Source organism: Prunus avium, chromosome 8 (genome assembly GCF_965620075.1).
Source record: "Prunus avium chromosome 8, drPruAviu1.hap1.1, whole genome shotgun sequence".
NCBI classification, from domain to species: Eukaryota; Viridiplantae; Streptophyta; class Magnoliopsida; order Rosales; family Rosaceae; genus Prunus; species Prunus avium.
The window spans coordinates 2,820,256-2,844,500 of NC_142291.1; the positions used below are offsets into that span (position 1 = coordinate 2,820,256).

At 38.4% G+C, this 24,245-nt stretch overlaps 1 protein-coding gene and 2 long non-coding RNA genes across 5 annotated transcripts; 1 reads left to right on the plus strand and 2 right to left on the minus strand.

Annotated features, from left to right (window-relative positions):
• Window positions 1–4,155: 4,155 nt before the first annotated feature.
• Window positions 4,156–6,561, plus strand: LOC148291126 (uncharacterized). Of its 2 annotated transcripts, none has more exons than XR_015826283.1 (2): window positions 4,156–5,264; window positions 5,869–6,561. It is a non-coding gene; the product is annotated as an uncharacterized LOC148291126 (long non-coding RNA). The 2 variants fall into 2 exon arrangements; XR_015826282.1 differs by having other exon boundaries at window positions 5,881–6,561.
• LOC110773765 (ABC transporter G family member 9-like) lies at window positions 5,624–13,835 on the minus strand. Its single transcript, XM_088245417.1, has 6 exons — window positions 13,745–13,835; window positions 13,518–13,676; window position 11,707; window positions 7,842–8,453; window positions 6,766–7,103; window positions 5,624–6,280 (listed from the first exon to the last, which is right to left on the minus strand). Exons 1-6 carry the CDS (start codon window positions 13,832–13,834, stop codon window positions 5,732–5,734), a joined length of 1,749 nt encoding a protein of 582 aa, XP_088101543.1. The 5' UTR covers window position 13,835; the 3' UTR covers window positions 5,624–5,731.
• A 708-nt stretch (window positions 13,836–14,543) lies between these two features.
• On the minus strand, window positions 14,544–21,198 carry LOC110773764 (uncharacterized). Of its 2 annotated transcripts, XR_015826277.1 has the most exons (7): window positions 21,048–21,198; window positions 20,448–20,902; window positions 18,717–18,784; window positions 17,597–17,759; window positions 17,117–17,157; window positions 16,898–17,019; window positions 14,544–15,170 (listed from the first exon to the last, which is right to left on the minus strand). It is a non-coding gene; the product is annotated as an uncharacterized LOC110773764 (long non-coding RNA). The 2 variants fall into 2 exon arrangements; XR_002529353.2 differs by lacking the exon at window positions 14,544–15,170 and having other exon boundaries at window positions 16,721–17,019.
• Between the last annotated feature and the right edge of the window lie 3,047 nt (window positions 21,199–24,245).

The window sequence follows — 24,245 nt, forward strand, 5'->3', positions numbered from 1 at the left end:
GTTAGAAAGGGGGTCTTCACCTAGTTGTTCTGTATTGTCTGTAGGTGAGGGACTCAGATTAGAACCATCTTCTCAGGGGTCAGGCGGGTTAGGCAATTGATCACTGTGAATGGGGGATTGATCGCTTTTTAGCAAAGAGCAATCTCGTGCTCCAGACTCGGGACGATCGATCGTCGGGTTTGGACAATTGATCGTTTTTGTATAGAGGTGAATTTCTTTAGTTTCCAAGTTGCTCAATTCTGCTCCAATTCTGCTCTTCACTTCGTATCTCCCCCTGAAACTTAGAATTGGATGATGGATTATGAAAGAACATCTCAGATTCCAGAAAGGTCACATCCAAAGTGACATAGGTACGTTCGGTATGAGGGTGATAACAGCGGTAACCTTTCTGATGAGTGGCATAACCCACAAAAACACAACAAAGCGCACAGGGATTAAGTTTGCTACGTTGATTTTTGTGGAGATGAGCGAAGGCCACACATCAAAAGATTCGGGGTGTGAGTACCAAAATAGAGGGCAGGGGCCCGTGTTGCGCAAGCACTTGTAAGAGAGTTTTAAAGGGTCAATACACTAGAAGGCATGCGGTTGATCAGGTGAACTGCGGTGACAATAGCATCATCCTAGTGATGGCCAGGAACATGAGCGCCAATTAGAAGTGCTCTGGCAATTTCAAGAAGATGTCGATTCTTTAGTACAGCAATGCCATTTTGTTGTGGCGTCTGAGGACAAGTCGTCTCATGGATAATTCCATGTTGTTGGAAGGAAGCTTGAAAGTCATGATTGACAAATTCTCCAACATTGTCTAAGCGAAGAATCTGTATTTGAGCATTGATTGACAAATGGGAAAACACTTCGTTTTATTTTTCAGCAAGCAAAGCCATGTCATCCTTGTATAATCATCTACGAATGTGACAAACTACCGAACGCTAGAAGGAGCAATGATATGTGAAGGTCCCTAGGCATAAGAGTGAATTAACGTAAATAGAGTAGTACACTTGTTCGTAGTCAACGAATAGGGCACACGGTGACTCTTGGCCAAAATACAAGTGTCACATGTGAAGTCAGAGTCCTTGAAACCTGAGAATAAATATGGTATAAGATGCTTCATATAACTAAAATATGGTATCCCAATCAACAGTGTCACAACCAAATTTGCTTTTGTTTTCAATCAGAGGGATGCATCACACTATTAGCCATGATGGGACTTAAGTCTCTTAGTACCATGATCAGGAATCTCCTTAGTGTGAATATCTTGAAGCAAACAAAAACTCGAATAAATGAGTACACAACAATTCAATTGTTCAGTAAGCTTACTAACAGACATCAATTTATTGGATAAAGATGGAACAAGTAAAGTATTAGACAGTGAGAGAGAGGATGAGAGTGCAATAGTGTCAGCCCATGTCACAGGAAAAGTACTCCGTTAGCGTTAGCAATACAAGTTCATCGGAGTTGTATAGTATTCATAAAATCATCAGGATCAAACGTCATATGATCAGTAGCACCGGAATCAATTATCTAGCTCGTGGAATCACTCTTATCCGAAGTATGGAATCCATAACCAGTACCATTATTGGTCGTATCGTGTTGTGTTAGATCTTTGAGAGTAACCCACCTGTTTGGGCCTGGTTGAAATTTGACCGGGTCAGGCCCGAGATCCGACAATTTAATTAACATTGAGCCCAGTCAGTGGGCCTAATCAATAAGGTCGAATAGAAGCCCAAAATCATAAAGGTGGCCGAATATCTACATGTGGCTGCATACATTAATATGGTCGAGCATATCAATACGGCTGAGAGCATAAAAGTGGTCGAAAGCCTATAAGCGGCCTAAAGTGTAGATATGATCGAAAGCCTATAAGCGGCTGAAAGTGTAGATATGATCGAATGACTAAAAGCGGCCGAATACATAAAATCAGTCAATGCTTAAATAAGGAGAGAGATAATCCGTAGGATGATTTTCTCATAGGTTACAATTCAAATATGGAAGGAATTATGCCAGCTTGATGGTCAACTGAAGTTATTGCTGGGAGAGCTCAAGATGGAAGGAAAATCAAATCAAATGTTATTATTCACATTAAATCACACACATGAGACAAGGGATTGAAGATATTCTGGAGCAATTATGATTAATTTGAAAGCCAATTGACGACCAACCAAATTGAGACGCACCCAAGCCCCTATAAATACCAAGCTTATGGAAGAGAGAAAAGACCCCCGACACAACACACAACTTGTCATTTTACATTCTCTTCAATTTCTATCCTAGGAGTAGCATAATGTAGCCATAGCCTAGTGCTTATTTTTTACGCTCTAGTTTCCGTAGATTTCAATTATGCCTTTACGTTCTTGTTCTTGTTTTTCAATTCTATTTCAATTACAATAATTTCAATTCATGTTATCTTTACTGTTCTTCGTAATCTAGTTTACTTTCCGCCCTTTACTTTACGCACTCGCATTTCAATTATTTAATTTATGCAATTTACATTACGCAATCGTCTTTACATTCTTTATTTTACGCACTTTAAATTACGCACTCGTCTTTAAATTATTTATTTTTAAGCACTTTACTTTCTGCACTTGTCTTTTAATTATATTTAAATTCAAGCACATTTTACTTTACGCACGTGTTCTTCACATTTCACCTTCAATCTTCATCTCCACCCACTCCACATCATTTGGTTGCTCACATAAAGTCTTGACTCCGAGGTAGTGAAAGAACCTAGGCCGTGAGGAGGTTCCTTGCTCGGCCGAACAATCGTTTGATTAAAGTCAGATCTCGGACGCAACACATCCATCTACTCACATTCCATTCAAGCCCAAATTTGGGGCTTGGTGGTGGCACGCCCCGCACTCAAAAAAGAAGAAGGACCAAAAACTCCTTCAATCGGCCTACCCGGCCGAAAAGAGAAAAACACCACCATTTGGGGTAGCCATGCAATTTAAAATAAGTCTTATGAGTGTGTCTTGAATCACCACAATATGTGCAATCTCTTCCATGTGTCGGGATCGTTAGTCGAGAAGTCATAATTTGTGCATTGGAAGATGCATAGGATACATGTTTAGTAGGAATCCAAATCAGGATCTGAGCCTGAGTAGGGGCCGGAGTATGAGTTGAAGTCAAAATCCAAGTCTGAATCAGACACAAATTCGGGGTCGGGGCGGGGGTGGTCATTGGAGTCGCGGTCGAGGTCGAGGTCATCAAAATAGGAACCTAATTCAGGATCGGGGTCAGGGTCAAAGTCTGCATCTGTAGGAGCTAAGCCACCTTGGCACTCAACTTAGCTATGGTTGGTTGAGAATGAGAGAAGTAGTCAATGGTGCTACCTCCATGAGGATTGAAAAAATCATCAACCCCCATAGCGGCAGTGGAGGTTTGAAACTAGAGTCAGCAATTCCAAGATCGCTGCTTTGATATCATGCTAAAATATGAGAACTATGAGAAAATATTTGTTTGTGGGAATTTTCTATGTATTCTTCTCCTTGTAGGAGGTCTTATTTATAGTACAACAGAACTTTAATGGGCAGGTAAATAATAAATTCATATTTCTATTTACAGAAGGAAATCAAGAATTAAAGTAAATCAATTACAATTATAATAGGAATTCTTAGTGTGAAAAAAAAGTAAGTCAATAGTTCACAAGTCACGCCAACAAAACACACCAACTCGAACAATAACTCAGCAGAACAACAAATTAACAAATCACAAAGCCAAAGAATTGGCAAGAAAACAACAACAAGAACCAATCCCTCCAAAAACCCACCCCAAAAAAAAACAGAGAGAGGGTAGTGAACACACTTTCTATTTTGTTCTGTGGGTGGTAGAGCCCGTGGGTCTGTTGTCTTTTCTTTTCTTTTTTGCAATAAAAAGATAAACTTCAATTCATGAATGAAACCATGCAAAAACAAAAAAACTAATCAATACAAACAATGACGAAACATTGTAGTACAAAAGTGAGAGAAAATTTCAAGGAAATGTACTACAAAAGTGAAATGACAAATGTTTTCCACCCAAAAAGTGAAAGGAAATTTCAAGGAAACTTCCTTTCTCAACAAAGTGATCGGGTGCCAAGGTGTACTTATAAAATTCCAAGCAAGTTCCCAACTTTTTATTTATGAGATAATCCAGTTTTTTGTTTTGCTTTTTCCAGTTTTGATATGACAACATTTACACACGCAATTGTATAATTAGTTAATAGGGATTAATTTGTGAGTTAGGCCATGTTTAATGGTGTTACTGATGAGCTCAGTTGAGCTTTGAGCAACTTTGGATTGAAGACAATAATGAAATGAACTTTTCATCTAATTAATCTTTCTTTATAAAAAAAAAAAAAAATCAAAGCCGAGCGTCAATGCTAATTAAGAATGGTGCTTAACATTCATCTCTCCTAAGAAATTTATGTCATCAACTTTCAGTCTAGTAGAGGGAATTGAACACATAATTGCCAATTAACTCATTGGTTGAGGTAGCTATATGCAGAGTTCAGATCCTCTGTCCATGTTTTTGTGTGTCCCTCCCTGTCCCTGCCTTATTTTTTTTTCCAGCTGGCATCTCACTTAACAACTTTAACAGAGTAAGTCTTTTTTTTTTTCCTTGCGTTTCCCACACCCTCCCCTCTGTTTTTTCTGCCACAGGGCAGGAAGAAAAAGAGATAAGGAAACAAAGAGGAAGAAGAAAACTGGCAGAGCGGAGAGAGAAGAATAAATAAAAAAAATAGAGCAGAGAGAAGGGGTAAATGCAGGATAAAAAAAGAAAAGAAAAGATAACAGAGTTAGAGTAGAACTGTTAAAGTACGGTTAAGTTGGATGCTAGCTGTCAAAAAATTAAGGCAGGGACATGGAGGGACACACATAAACACGGACAGAGGATCTGAACTCCTATTTTAAAGACAGGACCAAAAACTAAAGAAGAAGCGAGGAAATACCTAAGTCAATTTCATATGAGGGAGAGAGAGAGAGAGAGAGAGAGAGAGAGGGCTATGTATAAAGCAAATAATGGGAGAGAGGGAGAGAGATGGAATACCGCGTCGTGACCAACATAATTACACTTTAAAAAAATAAAAAATATTCAGCCGTCAATCTGCCATCGATTACGTGTTCGGTAGGTGGCGCTGGTTGAAGAAAACGACGGGGGTTAGAGATTGACAAGGACAGAAAGCGTTAAATCCACCGCCACTTAATTGTCTCCTTCTTCACAAAGCGAATCGGTCCAGGTTGGCTGCCGAATCTGTGGAAATTGCATCGAGATCCAGCGGAAACTTCTGAGTAAGTATTGCTTCCCAAACGTTGACTCAATTTTAGCATATTTATTTAGAGTAGGTTTGGATTTTCAAATACATCAGTTGAGGATTTTCAAGGTCTCGGTCGTCCTTGAAAGTTCTAACTGCTGCAAAATCCAACATCAGCTCTAATTGTAAAAGATCGATCAATGGATTCCATATCTCCACTTATCAAACTTTAACTTACCAAAGTTTCATTCCTCATTTTGATACATCAAGTTTACTGTCGAGAATTGAAGTAGCAAACTAATCTAATTTCTAAGCTTCTGCTTACGCCTAAACTACATACAAATTTTCTTATTGAATTCGTCATTAGCCTAGCTGTTCTCTTTCACACATATGACAGAAGAAAAGAAATGAGTCTATATGTAGCACATAACTATAGGGCTAGCATAACTTATGCTTTACATAAACAAAATGGCACACCAAAGCAATTGCCTTTAACCACTCAGTTTAACTCTCTAGGAAGGAAAAACCAATTAGCCTACAACCCAGTCCACCATCACATGGGTAAGTGTCATTTTCATTGTATTGAGATCCCAGCAAGAGCTTGTATGAGTAGTTAATGATGGAGATGTATTTGATCCAAGCAATGAAAGCAGGAACATGTTGAACAAAGAAACCTCCAGCTAGCAGAAATGACACCATGAGGACTGATGCAAGTACTGCGGCCTTTTTTTGGTCCATTACCAGAGCCCCAAGAGCAAGCCCCATGCCTTGAGCCACTAACACACTGAGTAGCAGAACAAGCAAGGTGTGGAAAAAGTGTCCTGCTGTGGGTTTGAGCCCTGCCATCCAATATGTTATGGTGACAAATAGGGTTGGAAGGGCAAGCTCCATGGGGAGATCAGCAACAATCCTTGATATGAAATACGAGGAGAGCATGAATGTGCCTGATGATCTTTCCTTTTCAAGCATCTTGCGCTCTTGGGGGAAGGTGAAAATTGCTTGGAGCAGAGGGAAAAACCCCCAAAATTCAGACATAAAGAAGAGAAGCCCAGTCTGCATACATAATCGAAAAAGATTCTCAAAGTTGTTAAAATGGGTTATGTTTGAGGAGCTAGGATATCTTTGCAAATTGTTATCCAGAAAAAAATTTCTTCTGCATGCTGAAACTTAGGCATTCCATTAAGTGATACTTTATGTCATGCTTGGCATAAACCCAATAGCCTATATCTTCAACTATTGTGCCAAACCCAGAAAAAGGAAACAAATCATACCCTCTGAACGGTATGAATCATTGTTTTTAACCAGATTAATAAACCAGATCATATATGTGACAAGTGAAGTATCAATCAGTCATTAGTCATAATAATTGATAATATGTCCCTTTTAATACTAGTCTAATGATATTAGCACTAATTATATTAGACTTTTGATTGAATCTGTCCCATGAAAATGGATATTGAAATTGCCCATGTAACCAAAAAAAAGAAAATGCATATTGCAAATGCTAGAAAAAGGGAGAGGAAGGAAGTGTGTGTTACCCGATCCTGCAAGTGGGAAATATTTGATTGCCACCATAGTAGCCCAGCAAGAAGAGCCACCGCCACAACCTGGTTAATCTGGCTACCAAAGAAGGACTCGTGCTTCCTCTCTTTCAGTCCTCTCCTAAGCAATACTGAGAATTGCTGCCACCAAGTAGTGGGCCATTTCGCAAAGTTCTTGTCTTCTGATCCATCTTGAAAATGGCTGGAGTTGGTTTCTTGAAGTTGCTCCCCTTGAAGTTGAGCTTTCAAATTATATAAACGGTTGTGCTTATAGGCCAAGGCTAGGCTCTGCTTCACCTTGCTTTTGTTTTCATGCGATCCATCAGGTGCCAGACCTGCACTACATATAAAATGCAACAAAAATTACTCACACAAACAATTTCACAAACATCTAATATACACTTGTAGACACACTAGCCTGCACCATGGCGCACTTGTAGGGTAATCAAAAAGTAAAACTAACATCTAATATACACTTCACACTAAAATCCTATATATAGCAAACATGGCACAAAAGAATAATGAAAAAGTAAAACTATAGCCAAAAAAATCACACAAAATTACAACATTGATGATAGTTAGTGCATTTTTCATGAATTTTGAATAAGAATAAATTCCCCAAGCATATCTGACAATGCTACAAACATTTCCCAGACAATTTTGGGGTTTCTACTCCCCAAACATAAGAATAAATTCTCAGGTTTTAGCCTAGTGAAAAAGGTCATTGACTTGTAGAGCATAAGTCTCAGGTTTGAACTCCCATGACATTTTGGTTGTGTGTGTATGTGAAACTCCTATTCTTTTTAGTTTAGACTATCGCATGTACTAAAAACAAAATAGTAAATTCTCAGTGGTCCGAAATTGGATTTCCTAGAAATTTATTCAACACTTTGGGAGTTTGAACAGTAATTAACTATGGCCCAAAGTCAAGGAAGTCACATTGAACGAAGAGATGGGCCTAAGTTACATGCAATTACTGATCCAATGACCCATAACCCATGCTTGCATAAATCTCAGGATTTTGACAGCTGAAATAAAAAATGAAGCTACTAATTATTAAAAAAGAAACATACCATTGGCAAGGTCCAACAGAAAGTCCGCAGGATTCATAGCTACCAATGGGACATAGCCAATGCCAGAAAAATAGTCCATGACCTCCGATACTTTTCCGAAATACAAACAATTCCCTTCCGATAACAACACCACCTTATGAAACATGTAGAAAATCCTACTTGAAGGTTGATGTATGGTCATCACAATTGTTCTTCCTCCACTTGCCAAATCCCACAATGCCAACACAATCTGATGCGCCATCGTCGAATCAAGTCCCGACGTGGGCTCATCCAAGAAGAGCAAGCTAGGGTTTACGAGTAATTCTTGGCCTATGCTAACCCTTCTTCTCTCCCCACCCGAAACACCCCTCAAGAACTCACCCCCAACAACGCTGTTCTTGCACTTGGTTAACTCCAGTTGTATAATCACGGCCTCAGCTTGCATAGCCTTCTTGGCTTTCGATAGCGTGTTGGGCAAGCGAAGAAGGGCTGTGTAGAATAAGGTTTCGGTGACCGTCAAGTGGGGGTTGAGAAAGTCGTCTTGGGTTACAAAGCCGGTGTTTCTTTTCATTGCGTTTGAGAATGGTTTGTTGTTGTAGGTTATGGCGCCGCTGAGTCGACTGCCTAGCCGGCCTCCATGATGCAGGAGCATCCCAAGCCAAACTAGGGAAGCCCAAGAGATCAGTCAAACCTCCTAATTACCTTAAAGATTATTTCCCAAAATAAATTAGGAGACCTTTCCTACTGCTGATTGACTTCCTTTTATATTTTCCTTCTGTTTTGGTTTTCCTGATTGTACTAGAATTATAATTCCTTATATTCCTAGGATGTAGTTGTTATTTAAACCTTTCTCTTGTAGACCAATCGGACAGATTGAAATTGAGAATTTATTCAGAAAACGCAGCTAAGTTTAGCCGCAAATTGTGAGTGTTCGTTATATATTTCTAGTGTTGGTGTAGTTTCGTTGGAGGTTCGTGTTTGAGATACCATCTCCCCATCAATTTGGTATCAGCGCTTTGGTTCTTGTGGGTGGAGGGAAGCCTCCATGGCTCATAACAGGCGTGGTCGGGGTGGTGTCCGAATGGAGGGCCGTAACACTACAGACGACATGGATGAAATTAAACGAATGATTCAACAACTCACTGATCGTGTCGCTCGCATCGAGACTCAAAGCCATGGTGGTGAGAGTTCCGACGGGGAGGGAGACGAAATTCCCTTTTACAACAACATGGAAGGTGTGCAAAGGGGACGAGATCATTACGGTCGAAATTTCGACATGAAAGTAGACTTACCTGAGTTCGAGGGAAAGATGCAACCTGATGACTTTGTTGATTGGCTCAATACCGTTGAGCGTATATTTGACTACAAAGAGGTACCAGATGAGAAGAAAGTTAAGATCGTGGCCATTAAATTGAGGAGGAATGCCTCTGCATGGTGGGAGCAGCTAAAGACTCGGCGTGATCGTACGGGAAAATCCAAAATTAAAACCTGGGAGAAAATGAAGAAAGAGCTAAAGAGAAAATTTTTGCCAGAAAACTACCTTCAAGCAAACGTCCTGAAACTTCATAATCTGCGACAGGGAAATCGTACTATTGAGGAATATACTGAAGAATTTGATCTCTTAACCATGAGGTGTGGACTCGTCGAAGAAGAAGAACACACAGTCGCACGTTATCTTGGAGGGATGCGTAGGGAAATTCATGATGTGGTGGTTTTACAGCAATACTGGAGTTATGATGATGTCTTCAAGTTAGCCATACAAGTAGAGAAACAGATGAAGACACGATCAAGGCGTACTGGAATAGAGGGTTCTGAGCAAAAAAATTATTGGATGACTAAAGGCTCATCAAATTCTGAACCAGGGAAGCGTGAAGCACCCAAGACCAATGCACCGGAGAACTTTACTGCCAGCAAACCGAGAGGGATCAAGTGTTTCAAATGTTCCGGCATAGGACATATTGCTTCTGAATGTCCTAACAGAAAAATTGTAAGTTTGGTTGAAGAATTGGGCGAAACCAGCGGTATGTCAAAAGAGATGCTGCCCATATTTGATGATTATGGGGACAATGAAGAAGAAGAGATCACATGGAGTGACCATGGAGAGTCCTTGGTGATTCGAAGGGTCATGAATGTTGCCAAGGTGGAGGACAACCCGGATTGGCTACGGAATAATATATTCCATACCAAGTGTACCTCTCATGGGAAGGTATGTAGCGTTATTATTGATAGTGGAAGTTGTGAAAACATTGTTTCACAAGAGATGGTTGATAAACTGAATTTGAAGACTGAAACGAAGCCAATCCCTTACAAGTTATCTTGGGTCAAGAAAGGGAACGAAGTCGTAGTGAATCATCGCTGCCTAGTGCCATTCTCCATTGGGCAAAAGTATCAGGACTCTCAATGGTGTGATGTAATTCCAATGGATGCATGCCACATATTATTGGGGAGACCTTGGCAATTTGATCGCAAGGCCACACATGACGGATACAAAAATACATATACCTTCATCAAAGATGGTACGAAGGTTATTTTAGGTCCCTCCCAATCCGAATTTAATTCCAAATCCATGAAAATTGGTGCTGGAAGCTTTCTCACCAAAGGAAAATTCCTAAAAGAGGCGGAGGAGAGTGGCGATATGTACATGCTGATGGTGAAAGAGACAAATCCAGATGTTCTTAATTTTCCTAAAGAATTAACACCTCTTTTGCAGGAATTTAATGATGTTATTCCTGAAGAATTACCTGCAGGGTTACCTCCTATGCGAGACATCCAACATTGCATAGATTTGTTTCCAGGTTCAACTCTCCCAAATAAAGCTCATTATCGGATGAGCCCATTAGAGTACGAGGAGCTGAATAGGCAAGTGACAGAATTGTTGAAGAAAGGGGTTATCCGAGAGAGCATGAGCCCGTGTGCAGTACCTGCATTGCTTGCTCCAAAAAAAGATGGGACTTGGCGTATGTGCGTCGACAGTCGGGCAATAAATAAGATCACCGTGAAGTACAGATTTCCAATTCCTCGTCTCGACGATATGTTGGATCACTTGTCGGGAGCAAAAATATTTTCGAAAATAGACTTAAGGAGTGGATATCACCAAATCCGAATGAGGCCCGGTGACGAATGGAAGACAGCCTTTAAAACGCGGGATGGTTTATTTGAATGGTTGGTGATGCCATTCGGATTGACAAATGCTCCTAGCACATTTATGAGACTCATGAACCAGGTATTTCGTCCTTTTATTGGAAAGTTTGTAGTTGTTTACTTTGACGATATTCTGGTTTATAGTCATAATGTTGTTCAACACCTGGAGCACTTGAGACAAATTTTTGAAATTTTACGGGAGCAGCAACTCTTTGCCAATTTGAAGAAGTGTGAATTTTTGACAGATAGCTTAATTTTTCTTGGGTATGTGATATCATCAGATGGTATTAAAATGGATAAAAAAAAAATTGAAGCAATACAAGAGTGGCCTATACCACAATCTGTCCATGAGGTGCGAAGCTTCCATGGCTTAGCTTCATTCTACCGAAGATTTATCCGAAGTTTCAGTTCTATTATGGCGCCCTTGACTGATTGTATGAAGCATAATACTTTCAAATGGACTGAAACTGCAGAGAAGAGCTTTCAAGCCATAAAGAAAGCTATGACTGAAGCACCATTACTGATTCTACCAGATTACCAAAAGGTTTTTGAGGTAGATTGTGATGCATCCAAAGTTGGGATTGGAGCTGTTCTTAGCCAGGAGGGGAGACCAGTTGCCTTCTTTAGTGAAAAACTCAATGACACTAGACAACGCTACTCCACTTATGATATTGAGTTTTATGCCATTATGCAATCTCTTAGACAATGGAGGCAATATCTGATTTACAAGGAATTTATCCTTTACTCTGATCATGAAGCATTGAGATTTATCAATGGGCAACACAAACTGAATCGGAGACATGCCAGATGGGTGGAAGAATTGCAGGAGTACAATTTTGTGATTAAACACAAGGCTGGAATCCACAATAAAGTAGCAGATGCTTTAAGTCGCAAGGTGGCCTTATTATCTGTCATGCAAGTTAGAGTGGAGGGCTTTGAGCAATTGCAGGAGTTATATAAAGAAGACAAAGAATTTGGTGAAATCTGGTCCGAATGTGTGCAAAATAATTCAATACAAGATTACCATATTCAAGATAGATATTTGTTCAAGGGGAACAAATTATGCATTCCTGATTGTTCTTTACAGTTATGGATAATTGAGGAGCAACATGGAGGAGGCCTTGGAGGACACTTTGGACGAGACAAAACTATTGACCTTGTTGAGAACAAATTTCATTGGCCAAAGTTGCGAAGAGACGTGGAGAGATACGTACAAAGATGCAGGACTTGCCACTTGGCCAAGAGTCGTAGTCAGAACACGGGGCTTTATACTCCTTTGCCAGAGCCACATGCACCATGGGAAGACATTAGCATGGATTTCGTTGTTGGCCTTCCGAAGACAAAACAAGGATTTGATTCAGTCATGGTAGTTGTTGATCGCTTTTCGAAGATGGCCCATTTTGTTCCTTGTAAAACGACCATGGATGCTAGCAACATTGCTCATATTTATTTTCAGGAGATTGTCAAATTACATGGGATTCCTACTACAATTACTTCAGATAGAGACACCAAGTTTGTGGGACATTTTTGGAGGACTTTGTGGCGTAAGATGGGGACTCGGCTCCAATTTAGTAGTGCACATCATCCCCAAACGGATGGTCAGACAGAGGTTGTCAATAGGACCCTTGGTAACTTATTGAGGTCTTTGGTTAGTAGCAATAAAACGGGCTGGAGTGATGTTCTACCACATGCAGAATTTGCATATAACCAGTCAAAAAGTAGAAGCATTGGAATGAGCCCATTTGAAGCTGTCTATGGTCGCAGCCCTTCTAGTCCAATTGACTTAATTCCTTTGCCGGTAGAGAATCGTTTTAGTGGGGATGCCAATGACATGGTTGATCATATCAAGAAGGTCCATGAACGTGTTAGCCTTCGACTTAAAGAGAGCAACACAAAGTATAAAGAGAGTGCTGATAAACATAGGCGTTACAAGGAGTTCCAAGAAGGGGATTTAGTGTGGATCAACTTAAGAAAGGAGAGATTTCCTCGTGGAAAATATGGTAAATTGCATGATAGAGGTGGTGGACCATACAAAATATTGAAAAGGGCTGGTCAAAATGCTTATGTACTTGAGTTGCCGAATGACATTGGTGTCTCACCTACATTCAACGTCGCTGACTTACAAGCTTACTATGGCGAGAATGAAACCCCAGATTTTGACTCGAGGTCGAGTCCTTTCCAACCCGAGGAGTCTGATGCAGGAGCATCCCAAGCCAAACTAGGGAAGCCCAAGAGATCAGTCAAACCTCCTAATTACCTTAAAGATTATTTCCCAAAATAAATTAGGAGACCTTTCCTACTGCTGATTGACTTCCTTTTATATTTTCCTTCTGTTTTGGTTTTCCTGATTGTACTAGAATTATAATTCCTTATATTCCTAGGATGTAGTTGTTATTTAAACCTTTCTCTTGTAGACCAATCGGACAGATTGAAATTGAGAATTTATTCAGAAAACGCAGCTAAGTTTAGCCGCAAATTGTGAGTGTTCGTTATATATTTCTAGTGTTGGTGTAGTTTCGTTGGAGGTTCGTGTTTGAGATACCATCTCCCCATCACTCCAAGTGCGGTTAGGAGAGTCGTTTTGCCGCTCCCGGAGGGGCCAAGCATGGCGAGGATTTCCCCTGGTTGAACGAGTCCCGAGACACCGTTTAAGATCACTTTCTCTTCGTTCTTGGTACTATTCTTCAGTTTGACCTTGTAAACCACGTCTTCAAACTGTGTAAATGTGATTTAGTTTTTTTAAAAAAAGTGAGAGAAGACACCATTTTTCTACATATATATACCTTCAATGTGACGGGTTGAATGGCTTCCTTGAAGATAGCTGGAGCTTCAGTAGCAGTTTGAATCTCTAAATCCAACATTTCTTGCTCCATGCTTGCGTGATGTTGAGGTCTCTCTTTCCCTCTTTCCATTAAGCTAAAACCCTCCCTCTCCCAGTGGCAGCCAAGAACCAAAAAAAAAAAAAAAACACCTCTACGCCGCCCAGCCAGCCAGCCACATTATATATTCTAGCTTCATGCCTTTTTTGGTCATCATTATATAGAAGAGGATGCTTCTGTTCGTGCTATTAATAAGTTTCCTTTATTTATATAGTTACTCTTTGTGCATGCATGATTACGACTTTCAACTGGATTTTTTCATCTTTGGTTTCCATTTACTAATCCAACAACAATCTTTGGTTTCGATTCTCTCATATATCTTTGGTTCCCCACATGTGTATTTTCTATGTCAAATCCGCTTGTACAGTTGAGTTTATTAGGTAAGTTCCGCCCAACCAGCTTTCAAATTTTGGATTTGCCACTACTCTCCCTCACAATAAAAAAAACCACTCTTTTTTGGAGTTACATCACTGAACGAGAATTTCAAATTTAATAGCTGATCTCTCTCTTTCTCTCTCTCTAAGCTAAAACTCTCCCTGTCCCCAACAATCGAAAACCACTCTCGCTTTTGGAGTTACAGCTATATCCAATTTAAAAGTTGTTCAATCATAATATAGTTTATCGATCAATATTCTCACGTTGTCCTCTTTGGTTTTGCAATTACCAAAAAAAGGGATATGCGGTATTACTAAGTAATAGCCTGTCAACACTTTGAAAATAAAGTTAACCATTGTTGGACTCCTGCTAAACAAGAAAATAAGGATCCACTGAAAGCAATTCTAACTCCATACACAAATAATGACAATTGAATGATAACAATTCCGTTGATAAAAGCAAGACTATTACACTTATTTTGACAGCTCCCTCATTCACAAGCCATTTCGTTGATAAAAGCAATTCCGTTGATAACAATTCGGTTGATGTCGGCCAGAATGACGCACGCAAGCAGCAGAGCAAGCAAGCACATACAAGCCATTTCACTAGTTCTGTAGTCATTCTGCAACCTTAAATCATACTAACACCTAGAAACTGGCCTTCACAATAGCTTACATCATCAAATAATAAAATAACACAAATTCTAGACGCCACCAGCCTTTTATTACCACCACCACCAACAGACAGCATAGGCCGGTCTTTCTTCTTCTTTTTGTTTCTTATTGGTCTAAGCAATTTGTGATCACCCACCAAGTTCATTTTCTTGTATTATTTAATAAGAAGACATATACAATCACTTATGAATAAAAATTTGAGACTATTATGCATACCTTGCTCTCTGCATATCTAAGCTCCTAATGACAGTTTGGTTAGTAGCATTCTTTGGTTGTTCTACCTGTAAACATGTTAGACCAAAAAATTTATTATCTATTAATTACAATAAAGATAAATAGTACTCACATACTTGGTATAAAAAAATAAAAAAAATAAAAAAAAGAATTTAGCGTATAGAGAGTGTAAGTATGAAAAAGCAAAAGAGAGTGTAAGTAGAGAAAAGGGGAGTGGGAAAATCAGCTCCCTAATTAAATTAAGAAATTGTTAATTTAGTCATTTTTGGGTTTTTTTTTCCCTCCAACTATCATGTATGAAGGTTTCATTAATTAATGCCTTAATTAAACCCAATCAGCTTATACCGTCGATCCTCCAACCAACGGCCAACATTTTTTCTGACCGTTTTCAATGTTTAAAATACAGATCCAATGGTCCAAAATAAAACCTGACTGTAAAAATATTTAAATAATTATTCTAAATCATGTTCAACCCAAAAACTCATCCCAAACTCAGAAATTATTGCAATTAAGAGAAATAGAATTATTGCTATATATTGTAAAAAGGGCTTCTAGCTCAATTGTTAATATATGTTACGTATCCTAAGGTTGCTTCTTCTTTTTTATTTATATATATATATTTTTTATAATGGGGTTTCTCACTTAAATTTCTTTTGATTAAAAAGCAAGAAAAATTATTACAAAGAGACATTTATAGGACGATCATACCACGACATCATGTTGATGTGATATGACTATCTACTTAAAGAGCACTTTTATATTGCAAAAAGAACTTCTAACTCAAGTGATTAATAGCAGTTACTTATGAACTCAAAGTGCTCCTTTGCTTTATATGTTCGGAAGCCTCACTCATAGGTTAGCTAAGTTTGCTTTCTCTATTTTGGGTTGTATTGATTGAGGATCTTGATTTTATCTAACAGGGCCTCATGAAGATTATATAGCTTGTGGGATCAACCTTCTTGCCGCCCTTGCTGTTATCAGTTTAATTCTTATGATCCTATTACTTTCATTATTTCCTGTAAATAAGTATATATCACATTAACAAAAAAGTATATTCCTTCTCACCTATCGTGAATAAGAAACATTATCCTTTCTGTAACTTGCATTGCACGTATGTTTATATCCTAGGTTAAGAAAAGCTAATGTGCAACCTGGAATTCTATTGATCCAGCATGTTGAGGCCACCAACCTAAATCCAACTTTTTCTTTCAATAATTACTACTTTTTTGAATCTGATTAATATAATAATGTTTTGTGGACTAATATTTTCCTTAATTAATTGCTCTTAACCACTCCAAAGCATTGCTGCTTCGATGGATAATTATTTTTTTTTTACTCTTGAGGCACAAAAATATGGATGTTCTAGAAATGATTAAGTAGGCAAGTTTAAGCAGTTTTTCCACGGTCAACTAGCAAGCTAAGCGAGAAAGATCTTTTATCACATTGTTCAAGTAAAAAGATTATCTGTAAATTAAGGAAAGAGTCTTAATTTCACACTATATATAATATTGGAAAGGAATTGCTCAGCTTGATGAGGAAAGTAGAGTGAAATAAAAGTACGTTTGTGGAAGGGTATCGTTGCCACAACTCCAGAATCAGAAGGCTTAAAAGGGTTTCGTTACTTGATGTGTTTATAACAATCATCTAAAAACAGGAAAATAATCTTTAAACACAATAATCGATCAAGCATTAGGAAATAGTAAAACTAGATTTTAACCGAAAAGATAAAATTAACAGCTTGAAACTCTCTACGAAGCAGCTTCGAAGGTCTCACCAGCAACAAGCTCAGGGACCTCGTCATCATCATCCTCTTGTGGAGTGATTCCACCAGCAGCACCAGCACCAGGGGCTTGCTTCTGGAACTGCTCTGCCAGTTTCATCAAATTGTCCAAGTCCCTGAAAATAATTAAAGGTGTCATGAGGAATTCTCCAAGTCCTCTTTAACTTGAGGACTAAAGCAAGAACAAAATATAAGGATCACATGCACACTTACCCAAGCGGCTGATAATATACTGGGAAGAATATCTTGCAACCCTACAACAGAGAAGATCATATGTCAAGTTCTAAACCAATATGACCAATATCTAAAGAAGGCCAAATAAAAGGCTCAATGCGCAGCAGAAAATCCAGGCACAAACACATCTAAACATGTATTTATGTGCGTTGTCTTAACAGATAATACAACACTGAAAAAAAAATTCCAATTCAAGGCACAATTGACAGCTAAACCTCGGAATAAAATCATTGAGTAAATACACTAAAGAAGAACACAACACCAATATTGTATCCATTTTTATAAATTAATAGTACATTTAAAATATGGAAGACACCAAAATGGTTAACAAGTTAAACAATCACTTCAAATTTAAAAGATAGAGAACAACTAGTGGCATACTCTTTGTTTCAACTGAAATGTACAAGGAAAATCAAAATAATAATTTACAGGATCAGAGTTCTGGCATGTTAGCTTCACCTCTGGGGTTTATGAACTGGATGAAAACATCATCCGTAAATATGTTAACTTCCTTGATTGCAGGAATAGCGTTCACCCCCTATTCTCTTAATGGTGCTCTGAAGCCTTTTGTCATCTGCGGTAGTTGTCTTGTGAACAGTCTTCTCCTTTCTGAAGTTGGGAACTGAAATTAATAAACAAAATCACGTACAAACAAGATGAAGATCATACAACAAACATGTCCTAATTACAAACAATTGCAGGAATGTGCAAGACTTATGACCGAAAACTAGTCATAAAATGACTTCAAGGGCAGTCTAAGTCCAAATGACCATTCCCCGACAATGCTTTGTACATCAGAAATAGCATTTTCTCCACAGCAGAGAGCACTACATGGCTTATTTGAGGTAAACTCAAACAATTCTCAGTTTTAACTACTTGAATTACTTTCTCATTTTTTGCCTACTCAATTGATTAACAATCCTATCTAAAGAGAAGAAGAACACAGCATTAGATAATATCGAAAACAGAAGAGCAGAAGAACCCATCACACTCTCCACTAGAGTAGGCTCTCTACTGGAAAAACAATTACACTAAGTCTATTGGAGACAAACTCTCTGTTATGGGCTCTTTAAGCTAGGGAATCATCTGGTTTAACGAGGAACTTTAGACTAGCTAATGCACCAAATGCAGCATACAATAAATGATTATTGTACTTAAGTTCGCAGTTTGCCACATAAAGATTGCATGTTATACAAATTAATAAAAGATAAAACTTTCTGTTCCCCCTGGGAAGAGCAGTTAACTCTAAAAATTAAGATATTTCTATCTTAAAAAAAATTTACAAGAATAAGATACAAATAAACATCGTAAAACATCAAAAGACAACAATCCACTCAACATGCCATCAGGCTAACTGCTTCACATAATGAACACAAATTGCAAATCAACAATTTGACAAAGTAAACTACTTCATCAGGTGCTCAATATAATGCAATATCAGACATGAAATTGGCGCACATATAAATTATCAAACTGCACACATATTTAACTCAAAACCAGCAAGGCTAAAACTTGATACTTCAGCCTCTGTGAATCAACTTGGTAGAGAAAAGGAGTTTCAAGCTGAAATTTCACCCACCTCCTCGTGCTACCCTTTCCACCAGTGCGAACCGCACGGGCCATCTTCATAAGTTTCTCCCAATTCATCTGCATAAAAAGTGGGTATTGTAAGATGAAGGGGCGAGTTTCAATTAAAATATATATTAAACAATTCAAGGGCCAAAACACTGCATCTCAAGTTACATTATTGTTATTCTGTGTATTAAGCAATAAAACCTACAAGAAGACCCAGAAATCTGTTTTACATCTCAATTTTATTATTATTATTTTTTTAATATCTCAAATAAAGAACAAATCAAGTCTATTTTCTGCTATCTTGTTTCTACAATCTCATACTATGCTTGATTTATATGTTCCATTGAGAATTAAAGTAGCAAATAAATCTTATTTCTAAACTGTATGCCTAAAACATATACATATTTTGTTCTTGTATTGGCCATTAGCCTAGCTATTCTCATTGTTAACCTTCACACTGATAGTCAGCTGAACCAAGAGCATACAGCAAAGCATGGAGCTGACCTCACAATTACAAGACCTCAACATTACTCTGGAAAATCTAAGGAAAACGACTGATTCAATATCAGGCCTACACTTGTCCAGATCTCCACATTCCTTGTAACCTTAGCTCTAGAGAGATCTACAGAAGCAGTATTCCTATCTCACGCTCTTATTCTTTCATCCTTTCTCCTAGATTTTCACACACATTCCTTGGTCATTATTAATCATTTTCCCCTTTTTTCTTTGGTTGGAAGACTCAGAACTATACTAACAATTTCCACCCATTATTTCACTATAGCAACAGTTTGATAGCACCGCATTGAAAGGTTGCTCTGAAAATGTTCTTTTACTCAAAGACTATAGGAAGTAAATATTCTAACACATTGAAATTAACAAGTTAATCCAAGTCATATCCACTCAGAAAATATCTCGAACACAGGAAAAGGACAAACAATTTAGGGAAAATGAAGTCCTGGAAGCAGAGAGCAAGTTTGTTTTGTAAATCTATAGCATATACATACTTTAGGATTTGTTCTACTGTTTTCTGTTAGTATAAGTAGCTATATGCAGGCTTAGTCCATTTTCAGACAAAACTATTTCAAAAGATTATATTCTAAGAGCAATTTTTGTGCAACTTCATTGTTATGGACCGCATAGTTAAAGAAAATCTCAAATTTGGGGATAACCTGACCAACACACTGTATTAAACATATACAATATGTGGACTTGAACCTACAGCAGAAACCATCTAAGCACAACAAGATACCTCCCTCAGTTACGAAACATGTTGATTTAGAGTGTGCATTTTCATAGCATACAGAAGCTTACTTGTCTGTTTTCAGTACATTATCCGGAGTTATCTGTTTAATTTTATAGAATAGCACTAGGTGACTAGGTTCATTTCATTCTGAAAACAATAAAATCTGACAGAGCAGTTTAAATAGAGGACATAAAATTACAGCACATCCTGCAAACTACACAAACAAGACGTAACAAGAGAATTACTCTCTCTCCTCCTACCTAATACAAGAACTATGAACAGAGATAGTATGACGCAGTCAAATTTAAAACTTTGAGAATGCCACCAATTGCTTGTTTTTCCTCATCATTAATTGAACAACTTATTTACGAACAACTTAAGAAGATTCGCAACCCAAAAATATCATAGTAAATCCTGCATTTATGTATTTGGAAATGGAAAAGTTTTTTTTGGACAAGTACATAACCAAAATGTAATAAGAGAACAGCTCACCTCCTACCTCATTGAATGATTGAACCAAGCACAAAATAATTTAGACTTTCTAGAATCTTTTGCTGATGGCTCATCGTCGTCATCTTAGCTATCACTTCCCGGTTCATTGTTGGCATCAGAGCTACCAAATAAACATTCAAGGCCCCACCCAATTCCAATACCAATGCCATCCCTTGAAGTTGATGATTTAGCAAAGCTTAGACGTTTGAGGTTTTTCATAACAAGCGGCAGCTCTCTCATTGCACTTCCGTCTAAATAAAGTTCCTCTAAAGACTCCATGTCCCCTGGCAGTTTGTCAAGTTTTGAGCAACTTAGCCCCCAGTGGATTTTAAGAGACTTCAAATTGCATATCACACTCGGTAGACCCAAGAGACTTTTGCAACAATTTATACGCAATTCACCAAGGCCAACTAGATGTTCAATTGATGAAGGTATTTGCTCAATTAGACACAAGCCTAATTTAACAGAAAAAAAATAAATTAAACAGAGCCTAATCAATTCAATTCAATTCCCAAATAAAAGCAGAGCCTAATTTAACAGAAAAACCCTAAATTTAATTTAGAAGAATAAACCCTAAATTCAAAGGAAGAGGATGCTTACCGTTAACTGATATGAGAGAGAGAAACCCAGCGGAGAGAGAGCTCAGTTCGATTTCTATGGAGAAAATGAACGAGAGAGACAGAGACAGAGAGCGCTGAGTTCGGGGGAGTTGGGCGAAAGTGCGAATAGAAGGAGAGGACAGGGATAAGAAAGTATTTATACGCGTTAGTTTTGTATGGTTTAAAAAAGTTGTTATTTTACCAATGTTTATTCTATCTCGAAGAAAAGTATGGATGTGTACCAAATTCCACACTTTGGATGTAGCGAGAACTCTAGAAATTCAGATAACATTGTTGTTTGGGCCTAAATTTGGCACGCCTAGTCCAGAAGCCAAAAGCCCGCATCATTATCAGGCCATCTGTTTGGACCTAAAAAATAGAAGCTCTCGGCCCATCAAACGCATCCAGCCCATTATCAGAAAGCCAAAGCAATGTACTCGGCCCAAAACATTGAAGGCCTGAAAGCAGTTAAAGGAAGGCAATCTCATAAAAGACAGACCCACGTGACCTCCCAGCTTGGAAAAGTCAACAATTTTAACTAAGAAACAATTAGCAGGACGTCTCTGAGAAAGTCTCTGCCATTAGAAGATCAGAAATCCTGGTCAGAGTCTTTTTATAAAAGAGATATTTTTCCCAAAGAGAAAGAAGGCACCGTTTCCAAGAGATAAGCAGATTGAGCTTTCTAAAAGAGATAAGCGGGAAACAGGGAACTGCTCAAAAGCTGAGAACTAGCCATCTCAAAACCACAGGCTTTCGCAGAAGTAGGTGAAATGGAAGAACAGGCATGGCACCCCATCAAAAACGCAGAAGTAGTCACCTCAGGAACTGATCGATGAGTGTTTACCTGCCAGAAAATGGATGGAACCCCTGTTTGTTTCAATTAAAAAATTGGAAGATCTTTCGATTACTTGCCGCCCACTCTCAAAACATTCCCTATATATACAAGAGAGGGTGAACAGAGCAACACACACAACCAATCAAACAAACAAAAACTCAGTCAAAAGACAAACACTCAAATGATCACTTGATCACAAAAATCCCAGACCCAGAGTCTGAAGCATTTCAATTACAAAAGCTTCTCAACAAGCCTGCAGAATCATCCTGCTCTCTCCCAGCAAAGACAGCTAGAATACTGTTTCTGATTTAAATCCCAGTTCATAAGTCAACAATAACAAGATTTCTCTCGTTACAAATTTGGTTCAGCAAAAGCCAAGACAAGCAGAGTTTGAGTTTTCTCAAATACGAAAACCTCAACAAATTTATGGAAAGCCCTGACTAAGCAGCACAGGTAGTACAACACACCTCCAGCTTAAGTCCAGCCACTTCTGTCCCTTTCAGACTGGAGAAATCCCAGTTCTGCCCATCTAAAAGCCGTCCAGGGCTTGAAATAGATTAAAGCTCTGCCAAACTCAAGCTTTGGTATCGATTTGCAGCCGAAGCCTAACAGTTGAAGCTGTTTGAAGTCCAGTCCAGCACAAACACATCCAGTCCAGCCCAGAATAGAGCCAACTACCCAGGCAGAAATGGAAGCACAGCCCTCCTTTTGTCTTTGTATAGTCAGTTTTCCCTTTTTGAGTCTTGTAAAAGGGAGTTCTGCCTGAAAATAGTTCAATCTGTTATCAATTATGCTGGCCAGAACTGCCGGTTTTATACTGAGAAAAATTGTGAAGTCCTTACCAGTCTAAGGCATAGAAAAGAACTTACTTGGGAGATATTCCTCACCCAAATTCACAATCGTTTGTTCAAAGTCAGTAGCTTGGGGCGCAAGTTATTACTTTCAAGTCTGTTAGAATTGAAAAGTTGCTAACAGTGGCACGCTCGACACATAAAGAAAGTTAATTTATTGACCAAATCATGGTCTTTGAATTAATGGGGAACTTCACCCTATCATCTCAGGAAACAAATACAAACGGGTTAACAATTGTACAGTTAAATTGTTTGTTTCAACTATTAAAAATTCATCAGTCCCGATCTCTTGTACTATTACAATTCATATATCTCAATTGTCTAGTTGCATTAATACTTACATGCGTACAAAAAAAAAAAGCATATTGGAGTCCAACCACGCTCTGCAGCCGCCGACCCCCTTTTGGGGGTCGGTGGCTTCCCCATCTTCCATCTTTCTCTCCTCATCTCCCTTTCTCCTTTCCTAGTTTTATTCCCCTCTCCTCTTCTCTCCCCAGATTCGTTTGGATTTTGGGTCCTCTTGCCCAAATATATATGGATCTTGTCTTTCGTATGTTTGTTTGTGTGTTTTCTGTTGTAGGTCCTTGGTGACTTTCGTTGTTCTTGGATGTGTCTTGCTGTCGCTGGGATGGTTGCGGTGTGGTGTTGTCGACCCAACTTTTTTCTTTGGCTTTCGTTGCGTTTTTGAAGCAAGTACTGCAATCCATCGTAGACGCCATGATTTTGTTGCAGCTTTTGGTCCACTCACATGGATTCTGCTCCAGTTCAGTGTTAGGAGTTGGAAAAGTGATTGTTGCTGGTTTGTGTGGGATCGGGTTTTGCCTGTGCAAAATAAGAGGTTTAGCCATGTTGGTGCTACGAATCTCTTTGGTTTGCTGGAGAGGATGTGGTGCGGTGCCTTTGTTTCTGTGTTTATTTTAGTCTAATAACTCTCATAAACTCAATAGAAGTTTGCTGATGTTTGTATTTAGTGTTCGACTTTTCGATGCGGATTTGCTGGTACTGCCGTTGTGCGGTGGATCTGTATTGTAGGTTTGAGTACAGGTGCTTTTGTCTGCCGAATTGGAGGTTTTAGGTTTTTCTGCTATGCGTAATTCTCTCCAGATCAAACCAATTTATTTTTGTGTTTGGTCACTGGAGATGTTGTACTCATTTTCGGCATTGCGGCTACTCTGTACTTTTTTATGTGTTATCAATAAAATTCTACCACTTTTAATCAAATAAATAAATAAATAAATAAAAATAAAACAGTATTTATTATTATTATTAATGTTTCACCTTTTAAGCTCTCTACTTGTTAATGATTAATAATACATTTTTTTATAACTTTAATTCACTAATGAAACCATGAAAGAAAGAAAACTCTAATTAATTATTAAGAGCGAATCAATACAACAAACAAACAATCAATAATGAAACATTGATGTACACTGTAAAAGTAAACACAAAGTAAAGAGCAAAAGGAACAAAGACAAAAATATATACAAAAAGAAAAAACTGAAATGAAAAAGAG